At 36.5% G+C, this 21297-nt stretch overlaps 1 protein-coding gene across 1 annotated transcript in view; it reads right to left on the bottom strand.

The window, feature by feature from the left end:
• TPRG1 (tumor protein p63 regulated 1) overlaps positions 1–21297 on the bottom strand; it is a 383450-nt gene that overhangs the window by 81458 nt on the left and 280695 nt on the right. Inside the window, exon 15 of the mRNA XM_063603024.1 lies at positions 10561–10737. Coding sequence (XP_063459094.1) covers positions 10561–10737 — 177 coding nt within the window. The remainder of the gene's footprint in view (positions 1–10560; positions 10738–21297) is intronic.

Below are 21297 nucleotides of genomic sequence, written 5' to 3'. Positions count from 1 at the left end.
AAAAACACAGAGACTCAAAATGCTTAAAGTAAAATAGACAAAGATATACCAAGAAAGTTCAAAGAAAAAGAATGTAAGGGTTGCAATAGTCATCAGGAAAGGTATTAAAGTAATTAAACTCTATAATGAAAAATATTACATCTAAAGATTCAACATCTATGAATATTTCTACAACAAAAAATACAATATCACCATTCATGTAGTCACAAGAGTAAAAGAAATCCACCACAGTAATAAAAAAATTTATCCTATCTCAATCTATGACAAATCAAGTAGCCATATATATAAACATTACATGTATATAACTAAATGTAGCAATATATATCTATAACATTTATTACTAAACAGACAAAGATAGAGTATACCTAAATAATATAATGATAGTAGATCTCCATACCACTTATGAAACTCTATATGTAGAACTCTATATATATGATATACTAATCTCACTACCATTTATTTACTCTATATGTAGAACTCTGTATGTATGATATACTAATTCCAAAAAGAGAGAAAGTAGTATAATAGTGATATGCTAATTCCAAGGAGAAAGTAGAAAGCAGAGAGAGCACATTTAAGTATTTAAGAAACTGATAAAAAAAATTGGCAATTTAAAGGTAAACATATTTAGTAATTTCCAGAGAGTAGAAATAGTAAAAGAAGACATTCACTGAACACAATGTAATAAAACTATAAATTAATAACAAAATTTAAAAGCATAAAAATTCAACTTTAAATAAAGTTACTTCAATCTATTCTCAGGTCAAAGAGGAAATGAACAAACAATAATATTAGGATATATGAAATATAATAATAAAATCTATTATGTATCTGAAAAAGCCACACTGAAGAAAATTTAAGAGTCAGAAAGCTTATATATCTAACAAAAATAACCATAAATGAATTAAAATTTCAAGTGAAGTTATAAAATGCAAGATATATATACACAAATATAGAATTAATACATAATACAGATGAATGTAGAAAATAATGAATGAGAAAAAAAAGAATTCTATTGTGAACAAGTAAACCCAAAAGAAGTGGTACTTTAAAATCTACCAACCAATCATTAGCTAACAGAATCCTCACACAAGGAAGAAAGTAATTATCTGCAAAATAAACTTTTATTATTACTTTAATTACCTCTTTTAGGCTTTCTCAAATGAGTGAATATTTACAAACCTGAACAAAACTAAGTGATCTTCTAATAAGACATAAATGACTGAAACTTATCATAAAAGAAAGAAAAAAAATTTAAACATGCCAGTGCTACAGAGAAAATTGAGAAAGTTGTAGTGTTTGTCTTCCTTTAAAAGCACCAGGTTCAGGCATTTTCATGGTGAAACACACCAAACTTCTAAGTAACAAATAAAGCCATATGTTTATCTAATAAAGTCAATAGAGAATAAAGAGAAAGTAGTTTTTAAGAAAATTATCTAACATTGAAACTAAACTTACAAGGATAGCCCAATTAAAAAAAAAATCTATATGTCAATTAAACATGAATATTAATGCAAAAACCTATTAATACTTGCAATTAATATTCAATAGCATATTAATATTCAATAGTATATTAATAAGTATATACTAATTCCAGGTAGTATTCATACCTTGAACCTGCCAAAATGTTTCAATAATAAGAAATGTGTGACCATTTTTAATTAAACCTAAGGAGAAAAGTAAATATATGATCATCTTCAAAGACGCAGCAAAAACATTTGATAAAATTCAGTAACTAGGCATAGATTCCCAGCAGACTGCTTTTCCTGAAAATAATAACTTGAAATTCCACAGACACAATTGATAAGTGAATAAAACCCATTCTTCCACTCCCCACTTTGCCAAAAAAACAAACAACCAAAAAAACTACCTGAAGACTTTGGAGAGTAAGTAGTCTCCACAATTTCAAGGAGGAATAAATCCCATAGTATTTTACATACCAAAAAAACGAGAAAATATGAACCACTCTCAAGAAAAGGGACAGTCAACAGAAGCAATCCTGAGATGAACAAGAGGTTGAAATTATCAGAAAGAACTTTAAAGCAATTATTGTAATTATGCTAACTTAGGTAAAAGAAACTATGCTTATAAACAATAAAAATATAAAATTTCTTAAGAAAATAAAACCTATACTAAAGAACTACATGGATATTTTAAAAGAAAAAGGTATAATATTTGAAATGAAAAATACTGGATAGATTTAATAGCAGAATTAAATGACAAAGAAAAATTTCAGTGAACATAAAGATAGATAAACGAAAATTATCCAATTTGAAGATAAGTCACAGAAAAGAATGGTAAAAAATAGAGCTTCAGAGACTTGTGGGACAGTATCAGAAAGTCTAACATACATGTAATTTAAGTACCAGGAAAACAAATAGGAAGAAAAAATGAAATAAAAAGTAATAGCCCCAAACCTCCGAAACTTGTTGAAAGATAAATTTACAGATGTGAGAAGCTTAGATAATCTCAAACAAGGTAAATACAAAAAGAAGCACATGTAGCACATCAAAGTCAAATTTCTAAAAACTAAAGATAAAGATAAAATGTGAAGCAGCCAGAGAATATAAAGAGGAATAGCAGTTCAAATCATTGTGGACCTCTCATCAGAGATGGAAGCCAAGCAATGGTGGAACAACATCTTGAAAGTGCTGAAAGAAGAAAGAAGTAACAATCTCAAGCCAAATTCTATAACTAGAGAAAATATTCCTCAAGAATTAAGACTAAATAAAAGTATTTTCAGAAAGAAAAACTAGGAGAATGTATCACCACTAGATTATACTACAAGAAATGCTAAAATGTAATTTTTCATGTATAGGAAAAATGACATTAAAGGGAAATGAATCTTATGGAAGAAATGAAGAATATCATACATGTTAATATCTAAGTAAATATAAAAGACTATTTTATCTAAATTTCTTTGAAATACTTATGATTTATTAAAGCACAAGTTATAACATTATCTTGCAGGTCATGGATTAAAAGCATGAGCCAACTGTGTGATTTCTACAACAAACACACTTTAAATACAAAGACATAAATAAGTAGAAAGTAAATGGATAAAAAAATATGCTATGTGTATTACTCCCTTTTTATACTGCTATGAAGAAATACCCAAGACTAGGTAATTTGTAAAGAAAAAAGTTTAATGGACTCACGGTTCTAAGTGGCTGGGGAGGCCTTATAATCATAGCGGAAGGTGAAGGAGGAGCAAAGGGATGTCTTACATGGTGGCAAGCAAAAGAGCATGTGCAGAGGAACTGCCCTTTATAAAACCATCAGATATATTGAGATTTATTCACTATCAAGAGAAAAACATGGGAAAAATCTACCCCCATGATTCTATTACCTCCCATCAGGTCCCTCCCACGACACATGGGGATTATGAGAGCTACAATTCAAGATGAGATTTGGGTGAGGACATGGCCAAATCATATCACTATACAAACGGTAAGTATAAAGATGACACAGTAGTTATAATAATGTCAGATTTTAAAATAAACTTTATAACATAGAATTTTGCCAGAAATAAAGAAGAATACTTCATAATGAAAAAAGGCTCAATTCACCAGAAAGACACCAATCATAAATGTGCATGCACCTAATAATAGACTCAAAATATGTGAGGCAAAAGTTAACAAAATTAAAAAGAAAACTAGAAAATTCCACAGTGATAGATTTTTGCACTCCACTCAGTAACTATTAAAAAACTACACAAAAAATCAATAAAAATATATATAATCTAAATAGCATTATCAAACACAATATCCCAATTGATATTTGTAAAAAACTACAAATAAAATTCAAGTGTACATGACAAATTCACAAAGATATATCATAATGAGCTTCATAAAACAAATCTGAAAGTATCAGTAAGGAATGAAATTAAAGACAGTATGCTCTCTAAATTAGAATTAAGTATAATTAAGATATCTATAAAAACCTGAAGTATTTGGAAATTAGCCAATACAACTTACAATGTATCCACGGGTCAAGAGGAAAATCACAAGAAAAATTTAAAAATATCTCTAAATGATAATAGACGTACAACATATCAAAATCTCTGGGATGCAGCAAAAGTAGTACTTAAAAGGAAATTTATAACTGTAGATGTTCATATTAGGAAAGTTTAAAATCAATAACCTTGGGCTGCACTTTAAGCTGTTAAAAAAAGAAAAAGTAAACCCAAAGTAGAAGAAAGGAAATAATAAAGAAAAGAGTAGAAATGGACCGGGCGCAGTGGCTCACACCTGTAATCCCAGCACTTTGAGAGGCCAAGGCAGGTGGATCACCTGAGGTCGAGAGTTCAAGACCAGCCTGACCAACATGGAGAAACCCTGTCTCTACTAAAAATACAAAAAATTAGCTGGACATAGTGGCACCTGCCTGTAATCTCAGCTACTTGGGAGGCTGAGGCAGGAGAATCACTTGAACTCCGGAGGTGGAGGTTGACGTGAGCCAAGATCATACCACTGCACTCCAGCTTGGGCAACAAGAGTGAAACTGACTCAAAAAAAAAAAAAAAAAAAAGAGCAGAGATAGAGATCAACTAATTAGTAATTAGCAAAACAATAGTAAAAATTAACCAAGTGAAAAGCATGATCTTGTTAAAAACCAACAGAATTGGTATGATCATCAACAGAAAAGAAAAAAGAGGGAAGATACAGATCGCTGATATGGTTTGGATCTGTGTCCCCACCAATTCTCATCTTGAATTGTAATCCCCAGTGTTGGAGGTGGGGCCTAATGGGAGACGATTGGATCATGGGGGCCTATTTCTCAGGAATGGTTTAATGCCATCCTCTTGGTACTCTCCTCATGATAGTGAGTGAGTTCTTGTAAGATCATTTAAAAGTGTGTAGCATCTCCCCACTTTCTCTCTTGCTCCTGCTCCTACCATGTGAGATGCCTTGTTCCCTTTTTCCTTCTGCCATGATTGGAAACTTCCTGAGGCCTCTCTAGAAACAGAAGTTTCTGTATAGTCTGCAGAACTCTGAACCAATTAAGCCTCTTTTTTTTCTTCTTCTTTTTTTGAGATGGAGTCTCATCTCTGTCACCCAGGCTGGAGTGCAGTGGCTCGACCTTGGCTCACTGAAATCTCCACCTCCCAGGTTCAAGCAATTCTCCTGTCTCAGCCTGGGATGACAGGCATGCACCACCATGCCTGGCTAATTTTTGTATTTTTAGTAGAAACGGGGTTTCACCATGTTTGCTAGGCTGGTCTCGAACTCCTGACCTCAAGTGATCCATCCACCTTGGCCTCCCAAAGTGCTGGGATTACAGGCGTGAGCCATTGCACACGGCAAACCTCTTTTTTTTAAATAAATTACCCAGTCGCAGATATTTCTTTATAGCAATGAGAGAACAGAATAATACAGAAAATTGGTACCAGGAATAGGGCATTACTATAAAGATACCTAAAAATATGGAAGCAACTTTGAAATTGGGTAACAGGCAGAGGCTGAACGAGTTTAGAGGGTTCAGAAGAACAGGAGGATGAGGAAAAGTTTGGAACTTTCTAGAGACTGGCTGAATGGTTATCACCAAAATGCTGATAGTGATATGGACAGTGAAAGCCAGGCTAATTAAGTCTCAAATGTAAATGAGAAACTTATTTGGAACTGGAGCAAAGGTCACTTTTGTTATGCCTTAGCAAGGAACTTGGCTGCACTGTGCCTCTGCCCTAGGTATCTGTGGAAGTTTCAACTTGAGAGTGATGATTTAGGATTATCTAGTGGAAGAAATTTCTAAGCATCAACACATTCAAGATGTGACCTGGCTGCTTCTAAGAACCTATACTCATACACATGAGCAAAGAAATGACTTAAAGTTGGACTCATGTTTAAAGAAGAAACAGCATAAAAGTTGGAAAATTTGAAGACTGGCCATATGGTAGGAAAAAAAAAAGCCAATTTTCAGGGGAAGAATTCAGGTAGGCTTCAGAAGTTTGCATAAATAAAAAGGAGCAAATGCTCATAGCCAGGACAATAGGGAAAACAACTCACAGGCATTTTAGAGACCTCCTTGGGGGGTCCTCCCATCACAGGTCCTGAGGCCTAGGAGGACTAAACCCCCAGTGTTAGAAGTGGGGCCTAATGGGAGGTGATTGGATTATGAGGGCAGATTTAGCAGGAATGGGTATCATCCTCTTTGTATTGTCCTCACAATAGTGAGATCTGGTCACTTAGAAGTATGTAGCACCTACCCCTCTCTCTCTTGCTCCTGCTCCCACTATGCAAGATGCCTCACTCCCCCTTTGTTTTCTGCCATGATTAGAAATTTCCTAAGGCCTCCACAGAAGTGGAATCCATTATGCTTCCTGTATAACCTGCAGAACTATAAGCCAATTAAACTTATTTTCTTTATAAATCACCTGGTCTTAAATATTTCTTTATAGCAATGAGAGAATAAATAAAATCACCAATATGAGGAAAGAAAGAAGATATCACTAAATATCTTATGGACATTAAAGGGATTATAAGGAAATATTATTAACAACTTTATGCCTTCAGCTGCAACAACTTAAATAAACAACAAATTCCTTTAAAAATATAATTTATCAAAATTAATATGAAATAAAAAAATTAGTCCTCCTAGGCCTCAGGACCTGTGATGGGAGGGCCTCCCGAGGAGAAAAAATTATGATAAACACAATATTTATAAAAGAAATTAACTTTATTATGAGAATTTCCCACCAAGAAATGATCAGGTCAAGATTTCCCTTATTAACACTATCAAACAGTCAATGAAAAGATAACTCCACTCATATAAAAAAATCTTTTAAAAAATAAAAGAGGAGGGAACATTTTCCAACTTGTTTTATGATGGCAGCATAGCCAAAATATGAAAACCTAGCAAAAACATTTTAAAAAATGAAAATAACAGACTAATACCCCTCATGAACACAGGCACAAAAATTATCCATAAAATATTAGCAAACTAAATCCAGTAATGCATAAAAAGAATAATATGTCACAACTAAACATGTTTACCTTAGGAATGAAAAACTGACTTAATATTTGAAAATCTTAATAAAAATAAGACTTTCAAAAATTAGGCAAGCTGATTAAAAAATAAATATGCATAAATAAATATGCAAATTATAAAAAACAAGATTAATAAATGGGGAGTAACTCAACCAGATATTGATACATAATATAAGGTTATAATAATTAAAACCATTTTGAGCTTTAAGAAACACAAATGGAATGGAATAGAAAATCCAGGTACAGAAACACACAGAGAAAAGTACTACATTATAAAATAATAAATATAAAATATCAAATATATGATATCGAGAAATCTAGCCTGCCATCTGGATAAAAATTCAAGTTGATTGCATACCTTCTTCTTTACTCAAGGCAAATTTTAGATGAAATATAAGTTTGTTGTTAACAGTAAAATAAAATTACTAGACAAAAACTTGGAAATTTACTTTGTAATTATAGTATGGAGAAAGCTTTTCTCAAAAAGACATAAATTTAGAAGCCTTGAAAGAATGAGAAATTTGATACCTGTATTAGTTTGTTTCACACTGCTGATAAAGACATACCCCAAACAGGGAACAAAAAGAGGTTTAATTGGACTTACAGTTTCACATGGATGGGGAGGCCTCAGAATCATGGCAGGAAGCAAAAGGCACTTCTTACATGGTGGCAGCAAGAGAAAATGAGCAAGAAGCAAAAGCAGAACCCCGTAATAAACTCATCAAATCTCATGAGACTTATTCATTATCACAAGAATAGCACTGGAAAGACCAGCCCCCATGATTCAATTACCTCCCCGTGGGTCCCTCCCACAACATGTGGAAATTCTGGGAGATAGAGTTCAAGTTGATATTTTGGTGGGGACACAACCAAACCATATCAATACCCCAAAACTAAAGGTCATGAAAAATAGCATAATAATGTTAAAAGAGATATGACAAACTGGGAAAAATTTATTTGCAACATATAGGACAGAAAAGGAATTCAGTTCTCTAATACACAAATAGCTCTTACAAATCAATAAGAAAAAAATTAAACATCCCAATAGGAAAAAAAAATGGGCTATAGTCATAAATAGGCAGTTCACAGAAAAATAAATAAAATGGCTTTCTAACCCAAGGACAAAAACACATATCGTTCTTCAAATTCTAGTGATGCAATTCGAACCCCAAATAAAAGACTTTTCTTTACTATCTCACTGGCAATGTAAAAAGGTTTTGTAATACTTGAAATTGGTGTGGGTGTGTGGAAAAGATTACCCTCATACTTTGTGAAAGTATTAATTGGTAGCACCTGTTTGGAAGGCAATTTGACAATACTCATCAGTTAAAATTTACATGACTTTGACCTAAAAATTCCACTTCTAGAAATCCATTAATACATTAAAGGAACAATTACATGTTTGTGCAAAGTCTTGTAAGCAAGGATATTTGTAGCAGCACTTTGTAGTAGCAACGGTAAAAATAGATATACATCAATGAGGGACTGGCTAAATAGATTAAGCTTAAGAGGTAATATTCTGCACTATTAAAAAACACTGAGATTGATCTATAGATGATTATATAAACCTCCAAGTTATATCACTGGTAGATATTATAGCATGAGGCAGGACAGTTTATGACATGTGCTTTCATTAGGTAAAATAATATGTAATAAATATGTGTGTAGATATATACTTTTAAACGTGTATAAGCATATATACACAGAGAGACCTTGATATGGTTTGACTATGTCCCCAACCAAATCTCATCTTGAATTGTAACTCCCACAATTCCCATGTGTCGTGCGAGGAACGCAGTGGGAGGTGATTGAATTATGGGAGCAAGTCTTTCCTGCGCTGTTCTCGTGATAGTGAATGAGTCTCATTAGGTCTGACGGTTTTAAAAACAGGAGTTTCCCTGGACAAGTTCTTCTCTTGTTGCCACCGTGTGAGACGTGTCTTTCACCTTCTGCCATGATTGTGAGGCCTTCCCAGCCACGTGGAACTGTAAGTCCAATAAATCTTTTTCTTTTGTAAATTGCCCAATCTCAGGTATATCTTTATCAGCAACGTGAAAATGGACTAATACAGAACTTTTTATTCTTTTATATTTATGGACTATTTATTTAAAAATACACAAGAAACTGTTGACTATCACCCATGGAGAGAAGGCTGAAGAACCGAGGGTCTGGTGTAGAAGAGAGAGTTCCTAAAAATGAACATTTTTGTAATATTTAAATATATATTTTACAATGTGTAATATTATTATTGAAAAAAATCAACAGTTTTAAAAGCTAATGAACTTAATAAATTAATCACTTTTTGCATCCATGAAAAGAGTAAGCAAAAATAAGTTTTTTATGTAGTATGCATAGTGTAAGGAAAGCAAGTCACTTGATGAACTTGTGCTTTTTTCTGTATATTGAAAAGATTTCAGACCCTACTATGTGCTAGTCCTAATGCCAGGTGCTTAAAGGACAACAAAATCAACATTTGCCCTCAAGGAATTCACAGTTCAATGGGAAGACCTCACATTCAGTCTTAGAGAAACACTGTTGTTTCTCTTGCTTAGATCTAAAATGTTTAGTAAAGGCAGATGCCTCGAAGACTATGACAGGAACTTACCTAATTCAGCATTCTCCTCTGTAGACCTCACCAAGTCTCTTGGTAATTGTCAACATCTGTGAAACAGTTGACACACCTCACCACCCCCATGTCACTGAACTTCCAGGAATGATCCCAAGAGACATTTTATAAGAAGAGCTACTACCCATTTTGGTTCTATCCACTGAGCTTTACAGAATAATTTCAATTCCCAGAGGCATTACACTTTTTAGCTACCGCTTTGGAATGTTCTTCCCCTTTGGTTCTCCTTCTTTGGCTAACTCCTGCCCAATATTAAATATTGGCTCAAGTGTTTCTTCTGAAAGTTTTCTCTGATTACGTGACACACAAATTAGGTTGAGTGCATTTTCCCCATATTCCCACAGCTCTTTCTTCCTTACATTAGCTATTTATTTGTCACGTCCTCATACTAAAATACAAATTTACTGACATGGTTTGGCTGTGTCCCCACCAAAATATCAACTTGAATTGTATCTCCCAGAATTCACATGTGTTGTGGGAGGGAACCAGGGGGAGGTAATTGAACCATGGGGTCCAGTCTTGCCTATGCCAGTCTCTTGATAGTGAAAAAGTCTCACGAGACTTGATGAGTTTAACAGGGGTTTCCACTTTTCCTTCTTCCTCATTTTCTCTTGCTGCGGCCATATAAGAAGAGCCTTTCCCCTCCCACCATAATTCTGAGGCCTCCCCAGCCATATGGAACTGTCAGTTCAATAAACCTTTTTGTATTCCCAGTTTGGGGTATGTCTTTATCAGCAGCGTGAAAACGAACTAATATATTTACTTAAAGTTGTATCCCTGGAGGCTGACATAGAGTAGGAACTCTAGTTTAATGATTTCAACTTTCATGATTTCACTATCCTCCCTTGGGTTCTCCCAGCTTACAGGGCCAAACTGAATTTTCAGCTTGTTTTCCCTGCATGTCCATCCCTGCTGCACCACTTCTTCAAGTATAAGATATATACTCACTTGTCCAGGGACATCCCAGGGAAGGTGAACTTGCCCAGGCAGATGCGATAGACAGCGCTCAGAGGAATCCGCTGCAGCTGCACACAACTCAGCATGATGAAGTCGTATTTGCAGATCAAGAGAGTCTTGTCTGTGACCAGCAGAATTCTCTCCTTCTCATTGTTCCAGTGGTCTATCCTATAGGAATCATCATAGCAAATAAAAATTGATGACACAGCCTAAGTTAAAAGCAATGACCTTCACATCTCTCCTAGCACAGAAAACAGTGAAGTTTGTTCAACTCAGAAGAGAGAAGGGCTGAGAAATACCTAATACCACACCACTACCCCACTCAGTCTGGTCCCATGACTAAAGAAGGAGGAAAGGTGGAAGATGATGGAGAAATATTTTATCATCCCAGAGCTCAAAGATGGTTGATTACCCACGATGGAATCCATTAGGGGAATACCCAGTGTGTGTTGTGTTAGCAGTCAACTGACTCATACTTCCCAACATTTTCCCAGTTCTCTAGAAAACTTCATAGGGGACATCTTCCTTCATGGACACCAAAAATATCTCTTTGTTCTAGCTGAATCCGTACCACAAATGTACTCACTACGAACTAGCCTACACTAATTTCCGAAGGTTGCACTGTTGACTGGAAGTAAGTCGGAGACTGGAACACAGGTCCTCTGTCTTCCAAGTTACCTCATTCCTATTTGCAGCTCATCCTACCATATCCTTGTGGTAGAAAGATAGTGAAACAAGTGAAGTGAGATTTTTATGAACCAGAGTAAAGTAGATAAGTAGATAAACTAGATAAGTGTTTACTGAATTAATTGGCCTCAGATGTGAGAGCCTTCCAGGACACACATGTAACATTCTGACTGAGAATTCAGAATTTCTCCAACAGAGAGAACAGAAATAAAAAACAATAGCTTCTTGTTAAAAGACAGTGAACATGGTTCATAATTCCCCAGACCGACAGCACTTTTGCTATCTGCCTACTGTAGCCTTTAGGATACAGCACTTCGAGACTTATACTAGAATTGTTTTGGTACATGTTTTGTTTTTCCCTAAAAAACTGAAAATGTTGATTGATGACCAATTCATGTCTAAATCCTCACCACACAGAATCAATCTAATGTGTAAATGGCATGGACACCCCATTCTCACCATTCTCCACACAGTAACCACAGTGCAATTCTTAACATACAAACTGAATGATGTCACTCCTTGTTCGCTTTATTAAATAGCATCCCCTTGATTTTAGGTTCATAACATGGACTACACACCTGTATAATCCGGCCCCTACTCAGGGTCATCTCAGAGTACGCTGAAACCACTCATTGTTCAAGTCATGGTTCAAATGCCTCATTCAAAGAGGATTTCCTAAACTCCTGTATAAACTTGGCCTCATTGTATTTTCTCAAAGCAGACATATTTTCCTCTTTGCAGCATTTATCACAGTTTGTAAGAAGAAATGAAGTATAAAATGCTTAGCAATGGGTACCATGTGGGCACTGACCAATCAGAATATACACCACAATACTGAAGGTAGGGAAATGCTAATAAGTACAAGCTGAGTAGGCTGAGCATCAACCCTGTGTGTGTGAGTGCGTGTGTGTGTATGTGTGTGTTCCATGAAGGCAGAGACTGTGTCTGTTGGGCTATTCACTCCATCCCCTTCAGTCAAATAGCCTGCAGTAAATACATATCTATTGAGTGGATAAATAAGTTCCAGTTATCACCATTTTGGAAGACTTTTGGTGGTGTGAGGCTGGAAGTGGAAATCTGCAGCTTTATCACTTACTAACTCTGTAATATTGGAATTTTAACCTTTCTATGGCCCAGGTTCCACGTCTGTGAAATGAAGACAATACTAGTACTCACATCATCCATGTGGGGAGAAGATTAAAAGAAATGATTCTCTGTTAAGGCTTTATAAGTTAGCTGGTACTATTGCTGGAAGGGACCTGTGTCACTAAGTGACTTGGGTAACCCAATTATGTACCACTTCACAGTGCAGTCTAAAGACAGATAGGCAAGATGCAGTTAGGAGTTGAATCTACAGGAGGACACAGAGGAGAAGATACAAAGGACAGAAAAAGGGAGATAGAAGTGAAAGAAAGAAGGAGAAGCAGAAAAAGGAAGAAAAGAAGAATGAGGTCATTAATTGAGGTCCTAGTATATGCCTGCCATTATATATTCATAAGTATTAGTTCTATATCTTACCACAACCCTTTGAAGAAGGTTATGGCCAAAATCACTCAGCTAGAATACCATAGTACAGTTAGTGGTATTGTGAAAGGAAATGGCATGAAGTTTAAGTCTTGGTTCAACAGTTTCCATCCAGTGGATACTCACCTCCATACAGTGATAGTCACCTCCTCCTCCTCCACTTTGAGAGAAAGAGGAAATTCTTGAGAGTCTGCTTGACATTCTCAGTCTTAGTCAGAAAGAGATGAAGACTAAAATTTCTTATCAGATATCTACATAAACTTCCCTAAATAGATTGCATCTACTTAGCAGTAAGTTATAAGCTGCTGCCTAATAAACCAGACTTGTTTTAGTCTAAAAAAACTGCAGCTTTTGGTTGAATGGTTTTACTGAAAATGTCAGCACTCCATAATGAGATGTATTTTAAAAGGTAAAGGATTCAGAAAAAAAGGAGGATTCTTTTTAGGAATACAGAGTGCTCTGCTCTGACACAAACTCTGCATAATTTACATGTCAGGAATATCTAAATTCAAGTAAACATACAGGCTTATAAATAGTTTGGGGGCCACCATCTCAAGTTCCTGGGTTGTGTATTGATTTATTTAGACATCATTCACACTTTTTCCCCTAAGAACTCATGGAGAAACATTAAATTGCATATTCCAAATATTAATAGCATTGAGCTTTAAGTGGCAATAACAACAAATATAGGAATAAAGATATATTGTGTTCGTACAGCTCAGAAAGGTTTACAAGGTCCCTGAATATCAACATTGTCCTTTAATCTTCACAAGAACCCTTTGGTCTAAATGTTATTACCCTCATTTTGAAGACAAACTAAGGTCTACAGACCCTTAAAATGACTTGTTCAATGCTTTGCACCCAACAAACAGTGGTGCAGGGACTTGACACAGGTACTGAGACACCATATCCAGGCATAGTGTTTGCTTTCTCCTCAGTACTATCAACCTTTCAAAAGTGGACCCTTCAGTGTGGTTTGTAAACATGGTAAAACTAACCTCTGCAAGAAGCTGATGTGATGAGACACACCATTCCTAGAATTTTTCCTTCTAGCAAACTTCTTCAAAACAACAATCAAGACTGTCTTTTTCCACCCTTGTCCCCTTTCAGTGTTCTCTAGCTTGGGGAAGAACCCTCCCTCCATCCAGTTATTCAAGCTAGAGACCTGGGAGTCATTCGGACTCACCGTATTTCCTCACATTCCATGCCTAGTCCTACAAATTTTACTCCTAAGATAAAGATGTCAACACCACCCACCTCTCTCCATCTTCCCTTTCACTATTCTAATTCAGTCTTTCATCATCTGCTGCCTAGATGATTGCAATCACTCTCGCTCTACGCTTGGGTTACTAGTCACCCAAAACTGATTTACTTACATATACTCTTGCTGCCTTCCAATCCCTTCACCCTACTGCAGTGAGGGGATTCTTTGGAAAAAAAAAAAAAAAAGCAAACCTCATCTTTACCGCCCTACCCTGGTTCAAAACACTTCAACAGTTCTTGCTTTTCTGAGAAATTACAAAAACCTTACCCTGGTCTAAAAGTTTCTGCAGGGTCAAGCTCTACCTACTTCTTCAATCCCCTCTCAGGCCAAGTCCCTCCACTCCATTTCCTTTATCTTCTTTCAGATCCTTGTATTCACCATGCCCCCTCCAACTTAAAGGCCTTCGTACATGCTGTTCCCTCTGCTGGCAATGTTGTTCATGAATCTCCACCTAGTTAACTCTGACAGAGCTGAGCTCCATTACCCTTTACTCCAGCAAGCCTTCTCAAACCTCTGTGGCTACTTCTCTTCTTTCTGATATACACTTTCAGACCACACATATTTCCCACTTATGGTACTTACCTTGGATGCTATTGTATAGTTATTTCTATGATTACATAATTAATGTCTGTCTCCCCTCCTATACTGTAAACTCTGAAAATACAAAGTCAGTTCTTAGCCCTGTGTCTCCAAGGTTGTAGTATCCAAAACATACTTCTGAAATGAATTACTAAAAACACAAGCTATCCTGGCACTGCACAACCTATATGCCTTGGCTCATGCTGTTTGGGGAACCCGACTTTCAGGTTTATATATTGAAATAGTACCCCACAAAATAACGTATTTTCTGTCAATAAACAATCAGTAACATTGTGGAAATGTTCATGCCAAAATAGTGAGAAAGAGCAGGATACAGAATGTTACCTGCAGTATCCTTCCGATTTTGTATCAACAACAAAATAATCCACATATCAAAATGTTAACAGTGATTATTTGTAAGTGGTGGAATTTCAGGTGACTTTTATTACTTTTTATGCTTTTATTTGCCAGAGTTTACTTTTTCTGACCATAAACACATTAAACTTTTTGATATCAGAGGCATTTTTTAAATAAATTACCCATCCATAGGTTTTCAGCTTAAATGCTGTCTATTCCATGGAAACTTACCCTCACCTCCCCTACCCACAAGTGGCTAATATCTTTCCTCCCTTTAAATATGCACAAGGCCAGGCGTGGTGGCTCAGGCCTGTAATCTCAACACTTTGAGAGGTCGAGGTGGGAGGCTCACTTGAGCCCAGGAGTTTGAGACCAGCCTGGGCAACACAGGGGAGACCTTGTCTCTACTAAAAATAAAAAAATAAGAAAGTTAGCTGGGTGTGTTGGTCCGCGGCTGTAGTCCCAGCTACCTGAGAGGCCAAGGTGAGAGGGTCACTTCAGTCCGGGAGTTCGAGGTTGCAGTGAGCTATTGTAGCACCACTGCACTCCAGCCTGGGGTACAAAATGAGACCCTGTCTCCTTCAATCAATCAATCAATCAATGTGCACATGCCTCTATCAGTGCTTCAGTTGTGGCCCTAATCACAGTTTTCTCTATGTTACAGTGCTTTCTATCCTACCCATTCCTCCCTCCACGCATATTAAATGGATGCCTCTCTAGTGTAGAATCAGTGCTTTATTTTTATCTGTGTCTCCTCCCTGTGCTCAGCAAAGAGTCAAAGAGAGAGCAAGGGCTCAACAAATGAGCAGGTCACAGAATGAAAAATATAGAACCATGAGATCCATTCCCTCTGTTGTGAGAGCCCGTCTTCCCTGGCGAAGGAGTCTGTGCATCTCTTCCAGTTGCCACTTTTCCTCAGCACCATTATCACTTCCCCAATTGAGGAGATGGAGCCTAGGTTCTCCCCCAGATAAAAAGGCACCTGAGAACTCGTGAGTCTTCAGTTTCCTGGGATGACAACAGTTTCACCAGCAGAGGGCAACAGCCAACTAGGAATCACAGGCTGGATCCATCCTGAGAGCTTCCAGTGCCCACACCCAGTTACTCAAATCATCACAGATGCCCTCCCAGTGGCCCCAGTCCCACGCCCAGCAATACTTTCAGTTGCTCTTTTAAAGCTGTGTCAAATTATTTTGTGGTTTGGAAATAATTTCCTTCCAAGAAAGATTTTCTTTTAATATTATTCTCTGTCTCCCTCTCTTGCACACACACACACACACACATACACACACTCAGTAGAGGTATCTTCCTTTATATTAAATAGTTACTATTCCTAAGTTACAAATCAACCTTCATGCACCCTTCAAACCTCTTAGCCCAGCCCTTGAAAAAATAGTGTCTTGGCTAACAAGGAATCAGCAACCCAGGAGGAAAAAACTGAATCATTCATTCCACACGTATTCCCTGATCACCCACTGGGTTTCAGGCCCTGAAGATGATCCAATTTTGTTTTGCTCTTCAAACACAAACAGATGAAAAATGCATGGCACTAAAGGAAAGCAATTTCTCTCCCTCTGAGTTAAGTGGAGTCGTGGAAGACCTTTAGCTAACTAATCCACAGATTCACATATTTTTCTTTCAGTCATTTGGTTCCTCTTCCCCTGGGTCTTTCCAATTTGCTTAAAATAGAGGACTCTCAAAGTAAACACAGGATATTAATAGAAACCCAATGGTCACCAACCTTCCCTGTTCCCAGGTTTCCTGACTTGACTCCCTGGAGTTCACTTTTCCCCCCACTATCCCATGCAGACAGTCACATACCAGGCTCTGTACTAATTACCAGGAACAGAGAGAATATTATACCACTATTAAGGAATATACAATCCTCTGAGATGTGAGGGGGAATATGTAAGGAAGAGTAGTGTGGTGTAATGAGGCTTGACAATGGTAACTCAAGCCCACAGAAGCTGAACTCAGGTCCCCAGATTCCCAGCCTCTTGCCCATAGGGCTTGCTACTCCATGTATCTATTCGATGCCCTTGAAAAAGGTTATCTTATCAACCCTTCATTTCCTGCTGTTTGGTAAAAATCTCAAGGTTGGAAAAGCACAAGTTGCAAAGTATGAATGATTCTTTGAAATGTTCACAAGGAAAGGACTCAGGAGTATTTATTCAGGAGTATTTATTCATTTTGTTAACACTTCTTTAAGGTGCACTTAGTATAAGACAGATAGAGTATCCCCATAAAAGACAGGTAGGAAAAACCTGGAAACACCCGTTTATGTATCCCCTAAAAGCTACTTTTTTTCTTTAGTAAGGAAAGTCCTACCATGAGTTCCATCATATTGTTCCAGTTGATTACAGAAAAAAAAGTGGCCATTTTTTTCTTTATAAAACAAAGGGCTTTGTAAGTTCTAAAAATACAATAAAAATCACAAACATTAAGTTTTAGTTGAAAGAGATAGATATACACAAACACACACACACACACACATACACACACACACACACAAACCAGGTTTGAAGCTTCTGAAATTTACATGTACTGAGGAATAATTCTGCCATGAATTTTTCTTAGATTATAACAACAGAAGCCTCCATATATTGAGGGTCTTCTATGGATCAGGTATTGTGCTAGTAGCTATGCACATATCATCTCTTTTAATCTTCACCAACAATCCTGATAAATACAGATGAGCACAAGATTCCTGAGCAGTGACGGGCTTTCTATCACACAGGTCTGGGGTTGGAAATGCAGCTCTGCCACCTACTAGCTGTATAATCTTGTAAAAGTTACTTATCCATTCTAAGATTTGGTTTTCACGTCTCCAACATGAAGATAATAATAGTGTATTCCTCATAGGACTGCTGTTAGGATGAAAGAGATACGACATACGGAGAATTTAATGCAATACCAAGCACACAAAAATGTTCAAATATTGTTGGTTATTAATATGATGGTGATGATGATGAAGATTCTTCTAAATCCCTTAAACACTTTGTATATTCATTGAATAACAAATGAGTTAATGAGGGGGTGAGTGAAGTAAATCTACTTAAAGAGAAGTCCTCAAGCCTATAATAGTTTTCGGATATACAAAATATTTTCATTTTAATTTCCTAAAAAAATTAAAAGAGAAGTCATTAATTCCATATGTATGTGTGTGTGCATATATATATATATATATGTTTTATAGGTGTTTGTATGAGAGAGAGAAGAAAAGAGAAAAAGGTTTCTGTCAGTTTTTCTGGCATAACTAGTTGTATTTTTATTATACTGCAAGTTACTGGAAGTTATACTTAAGTTACTCTGACTTAAAATACAGACCATGCATTATATGTAAAGTTCCCTTTGCAGGTGGCTGCTGTGGAACACCTTATAAGTAAGAACCTGGAAAAGTTGGAAAAAAGATCCAAATGGAAACTCATGAGAGTATCAGTTGAAGGAGTTATGCTACATTCATTTAGATACCCTAGCCAGAGAAGCCAATGGAGGAGGCAAATACGAGCCCCCATCAGAAGACACAGGGCAGCAGCTCAGGATGATATTAATAGCTGAAAAGTGAAGTTACTGATTTGTGATTGAACTTCTTCTCACTATGTGGCATAAAGAAGGCATTTCTTTAGAAACCCAATACCAAGTAATCAGGCCAGAAGTAATCCCCCTACTGATCCAATAAATATTAATTAAACCACTATTGCACTTCAGGCACTAGTGGTATAATGGTGAACAAAACATGCCCCTATTCCTCTGGCACTTACATTCTAGGAGGGGACACAGACAAAAGGAGACAGACACATCAATACAGAGACCTGGAGAAAAAGGAAATAGGAGAATACCCAGGAGGATAGTATTCTAGGTAAAGTGAAATGCTGTTGCAAAGGCCCTGAGGTGGGATCCATGGAGGTCCATGTGACAGAAAGGAGGCCAGCATGACTGAAGCAAGAGAGCAAAGAGAGTGGAGGGAGATTGGGGCAGAAGCCAGATCACATGCAGGGACACAACACATTTTTTTTTTTTTGCAATTTATGACTATTTTTCATGTGAAATGGTTATGATCCCCCACTTTACAGATGGAACAACCAAGCCCGACTAAAGTGACATGGATGAAGTGACAGAGCCAAGGCCAGAATCCAGCTAGCTGACTCTCATCCCAGGCTGCATACATTCCATCAAGCCGCTTTTCCCACTTATTTTCCTTACAGGACCAGGCAATTTTGCTCTCTCTACTGCACTACCATCAGTAAGAGGATATTTTAAATGCTACACAAAAGAAAAGAATCTGGGCACGCCCCCATCCTTCGCTCTTTCCCACAAGACCACTGAATAGCTCAAGTACTCTACAGCACACCAGGAGCTAACAAGAGGCCCAACCCTGACCGACTTTCTCCTCCTCTGAATTCACTTGAGGGGATTCACTTGATCAGAAGCCAAGGAAGCTGGCAGGAGAACAAGACCCCATTCTAACGAGGCTGCAAGGAGGGAAGAACAGACGGACAAGATAGCACAAATGTACACATCTTGCCACCTCCATTGTTTTATTATTTTAAGCAGCAGAGAGATCTGCCTACTGTAGTATGTTCGTTACAGCTTGTATGGTAGAGGGGACACAGCCCAGATCAGGCAAACCCAAGATGAGGCGATGTTGTAAAAATACTCTGAGGAATCCCACAGAAATCTAAGAGCAGGAACTACAGCACAGCTGGGCTTCCTGGTACCTGGAAAGACACAAGGAGCAAAAGCTACTCTCTCAAGAGTGGTCTCTGTCGTGCTTCCTGTGTCTCTCTATACACCTCATGTTTCCTCCTGACTGGTGTGCGCCTTCTGCTACCATAAATATTCATTCCTCTTTACTTCCTTCTTGCCTGTGACCTTTAATCATTTACTTAGTCCTGACTGTACATCAATTTTCAGATCTGCTTTCAAAACTAACTGCAGTATCTCTGTATCTCTCAGTTCAGATTCCCAAGATAGAGAATTTTGTTCATCCAGATCATTTCTTTAAGCTCTCCCTTTGGGTCACAGGCTGTCTAATGACTTAACCTCTCTTTGTCCAGTCAGCTATGGCCAAAGGCTGAACTTCCACCACAGAAAATAGGAACTGCCTGCCAGTTAAGAGAAGTTTATTCTTTTTAAGAATTGCTTTAGCTATTTTTTTTTTTTTTTGGTCTTTCCACACAAATTTTAAAATAAATGTGTCTATACCTACAAAAATATCTTGCTTAGATTTTGATAGGAATTGCGTTTGATTTGTATTTCAAATTTGAAGATAATGGACATCTTTACTATGTTGAGTCTTCCAGTCTACAAACCCGGTATGCCTCTTCATTTATTTGGATCTTCTGTGATTTCTTTTATCAGCATTGTGTAACTTTCAGTATACAAGTCCTATACATGTTTGTGCGATTTGTACCTAAGTAATTCTTCTTTATTTTGCATGATTATAAGTGTTATTGCATTTTTAATTTCAGCTTTTACTTCTTTATTGCTAGTATATAAAAATATAACTGACTTATGGTGCTGATCTTGTATTCTGAAAATTTGCTGAAATAATTTATTAGATCTGGACAGGTTTTTTGGTAGACTCCTTATAATTTTCTAAATAGATTATCATGTCATATACAAATAGAGATAGTTAATATTTTTCCTTTCTGATTTGTATGCATTTTGTTTTATTTTTGCCTTATTTTCCTGGCTAGAACTTCCAGTATTACATTGAATTACTAGAGTATTCAATGTAGTGAGAATGAATACCCTTTCCTTGTTCCAAATCTTAGGGGGGAACCATTAGACATTTCCCAACAGCATGATGTTATATATAGATTTTATGCAAATTTTTCTTTTAAATAGAGGAAAGTTTTCCTCTTTTTTGTTTTTATCATGAGTGGGTGCTGAGTTTTGTCAAATACTTTCTCTGCATCAATTGATATGATGATATAATTTACTTGATTTAACCTGTTAATATGGTTGATTATATTGGTTGATTTTCCAAATTGAACCTGCCTTGCATGCCTAGAATATACCCACTTTGGGTTATGATGTATAATTCTCTTTACACCAATTTTTTTTAATACTCTGTTATATTTGCTATTATTTTAAGAATTTTTGCATCTATAGTTATGAGGAATACTGATCTATAGTTTTATTTTTGTACTGTCTTTGGTTTTGGTATCAGGTTATACTGGCTTCATAGAATAAGTTGGGAGTATTTCCTTCTGCTTTATTTTCTGGAAAAAAATGTAAATTAATGTTCATTCTTGTGTAAATATTTCATAGAATTCTGAGCCTAAAATTTTCTTTTAGAGGAATTGTTGCTG

The sequence above is a fragment of the Pan paniscus genome, chromosome 2 (genome assembly GCF_029289425.2).
Source record: "Pan paniscus chromosome 2, NHGRI_mPanPan1-v2.0_pri, whole genome shotgun sequence".
Taxonomy (NCBI): Eukaryota; Metazoa; Chordata; class Mammalia; order Primates; family Hominidae; genus Pan; species Pan paniscus.
Note: the sequence above shows the minus strand (reverse complement) of the source record. Positions and strands in the feature narration are given on the sequence as shown.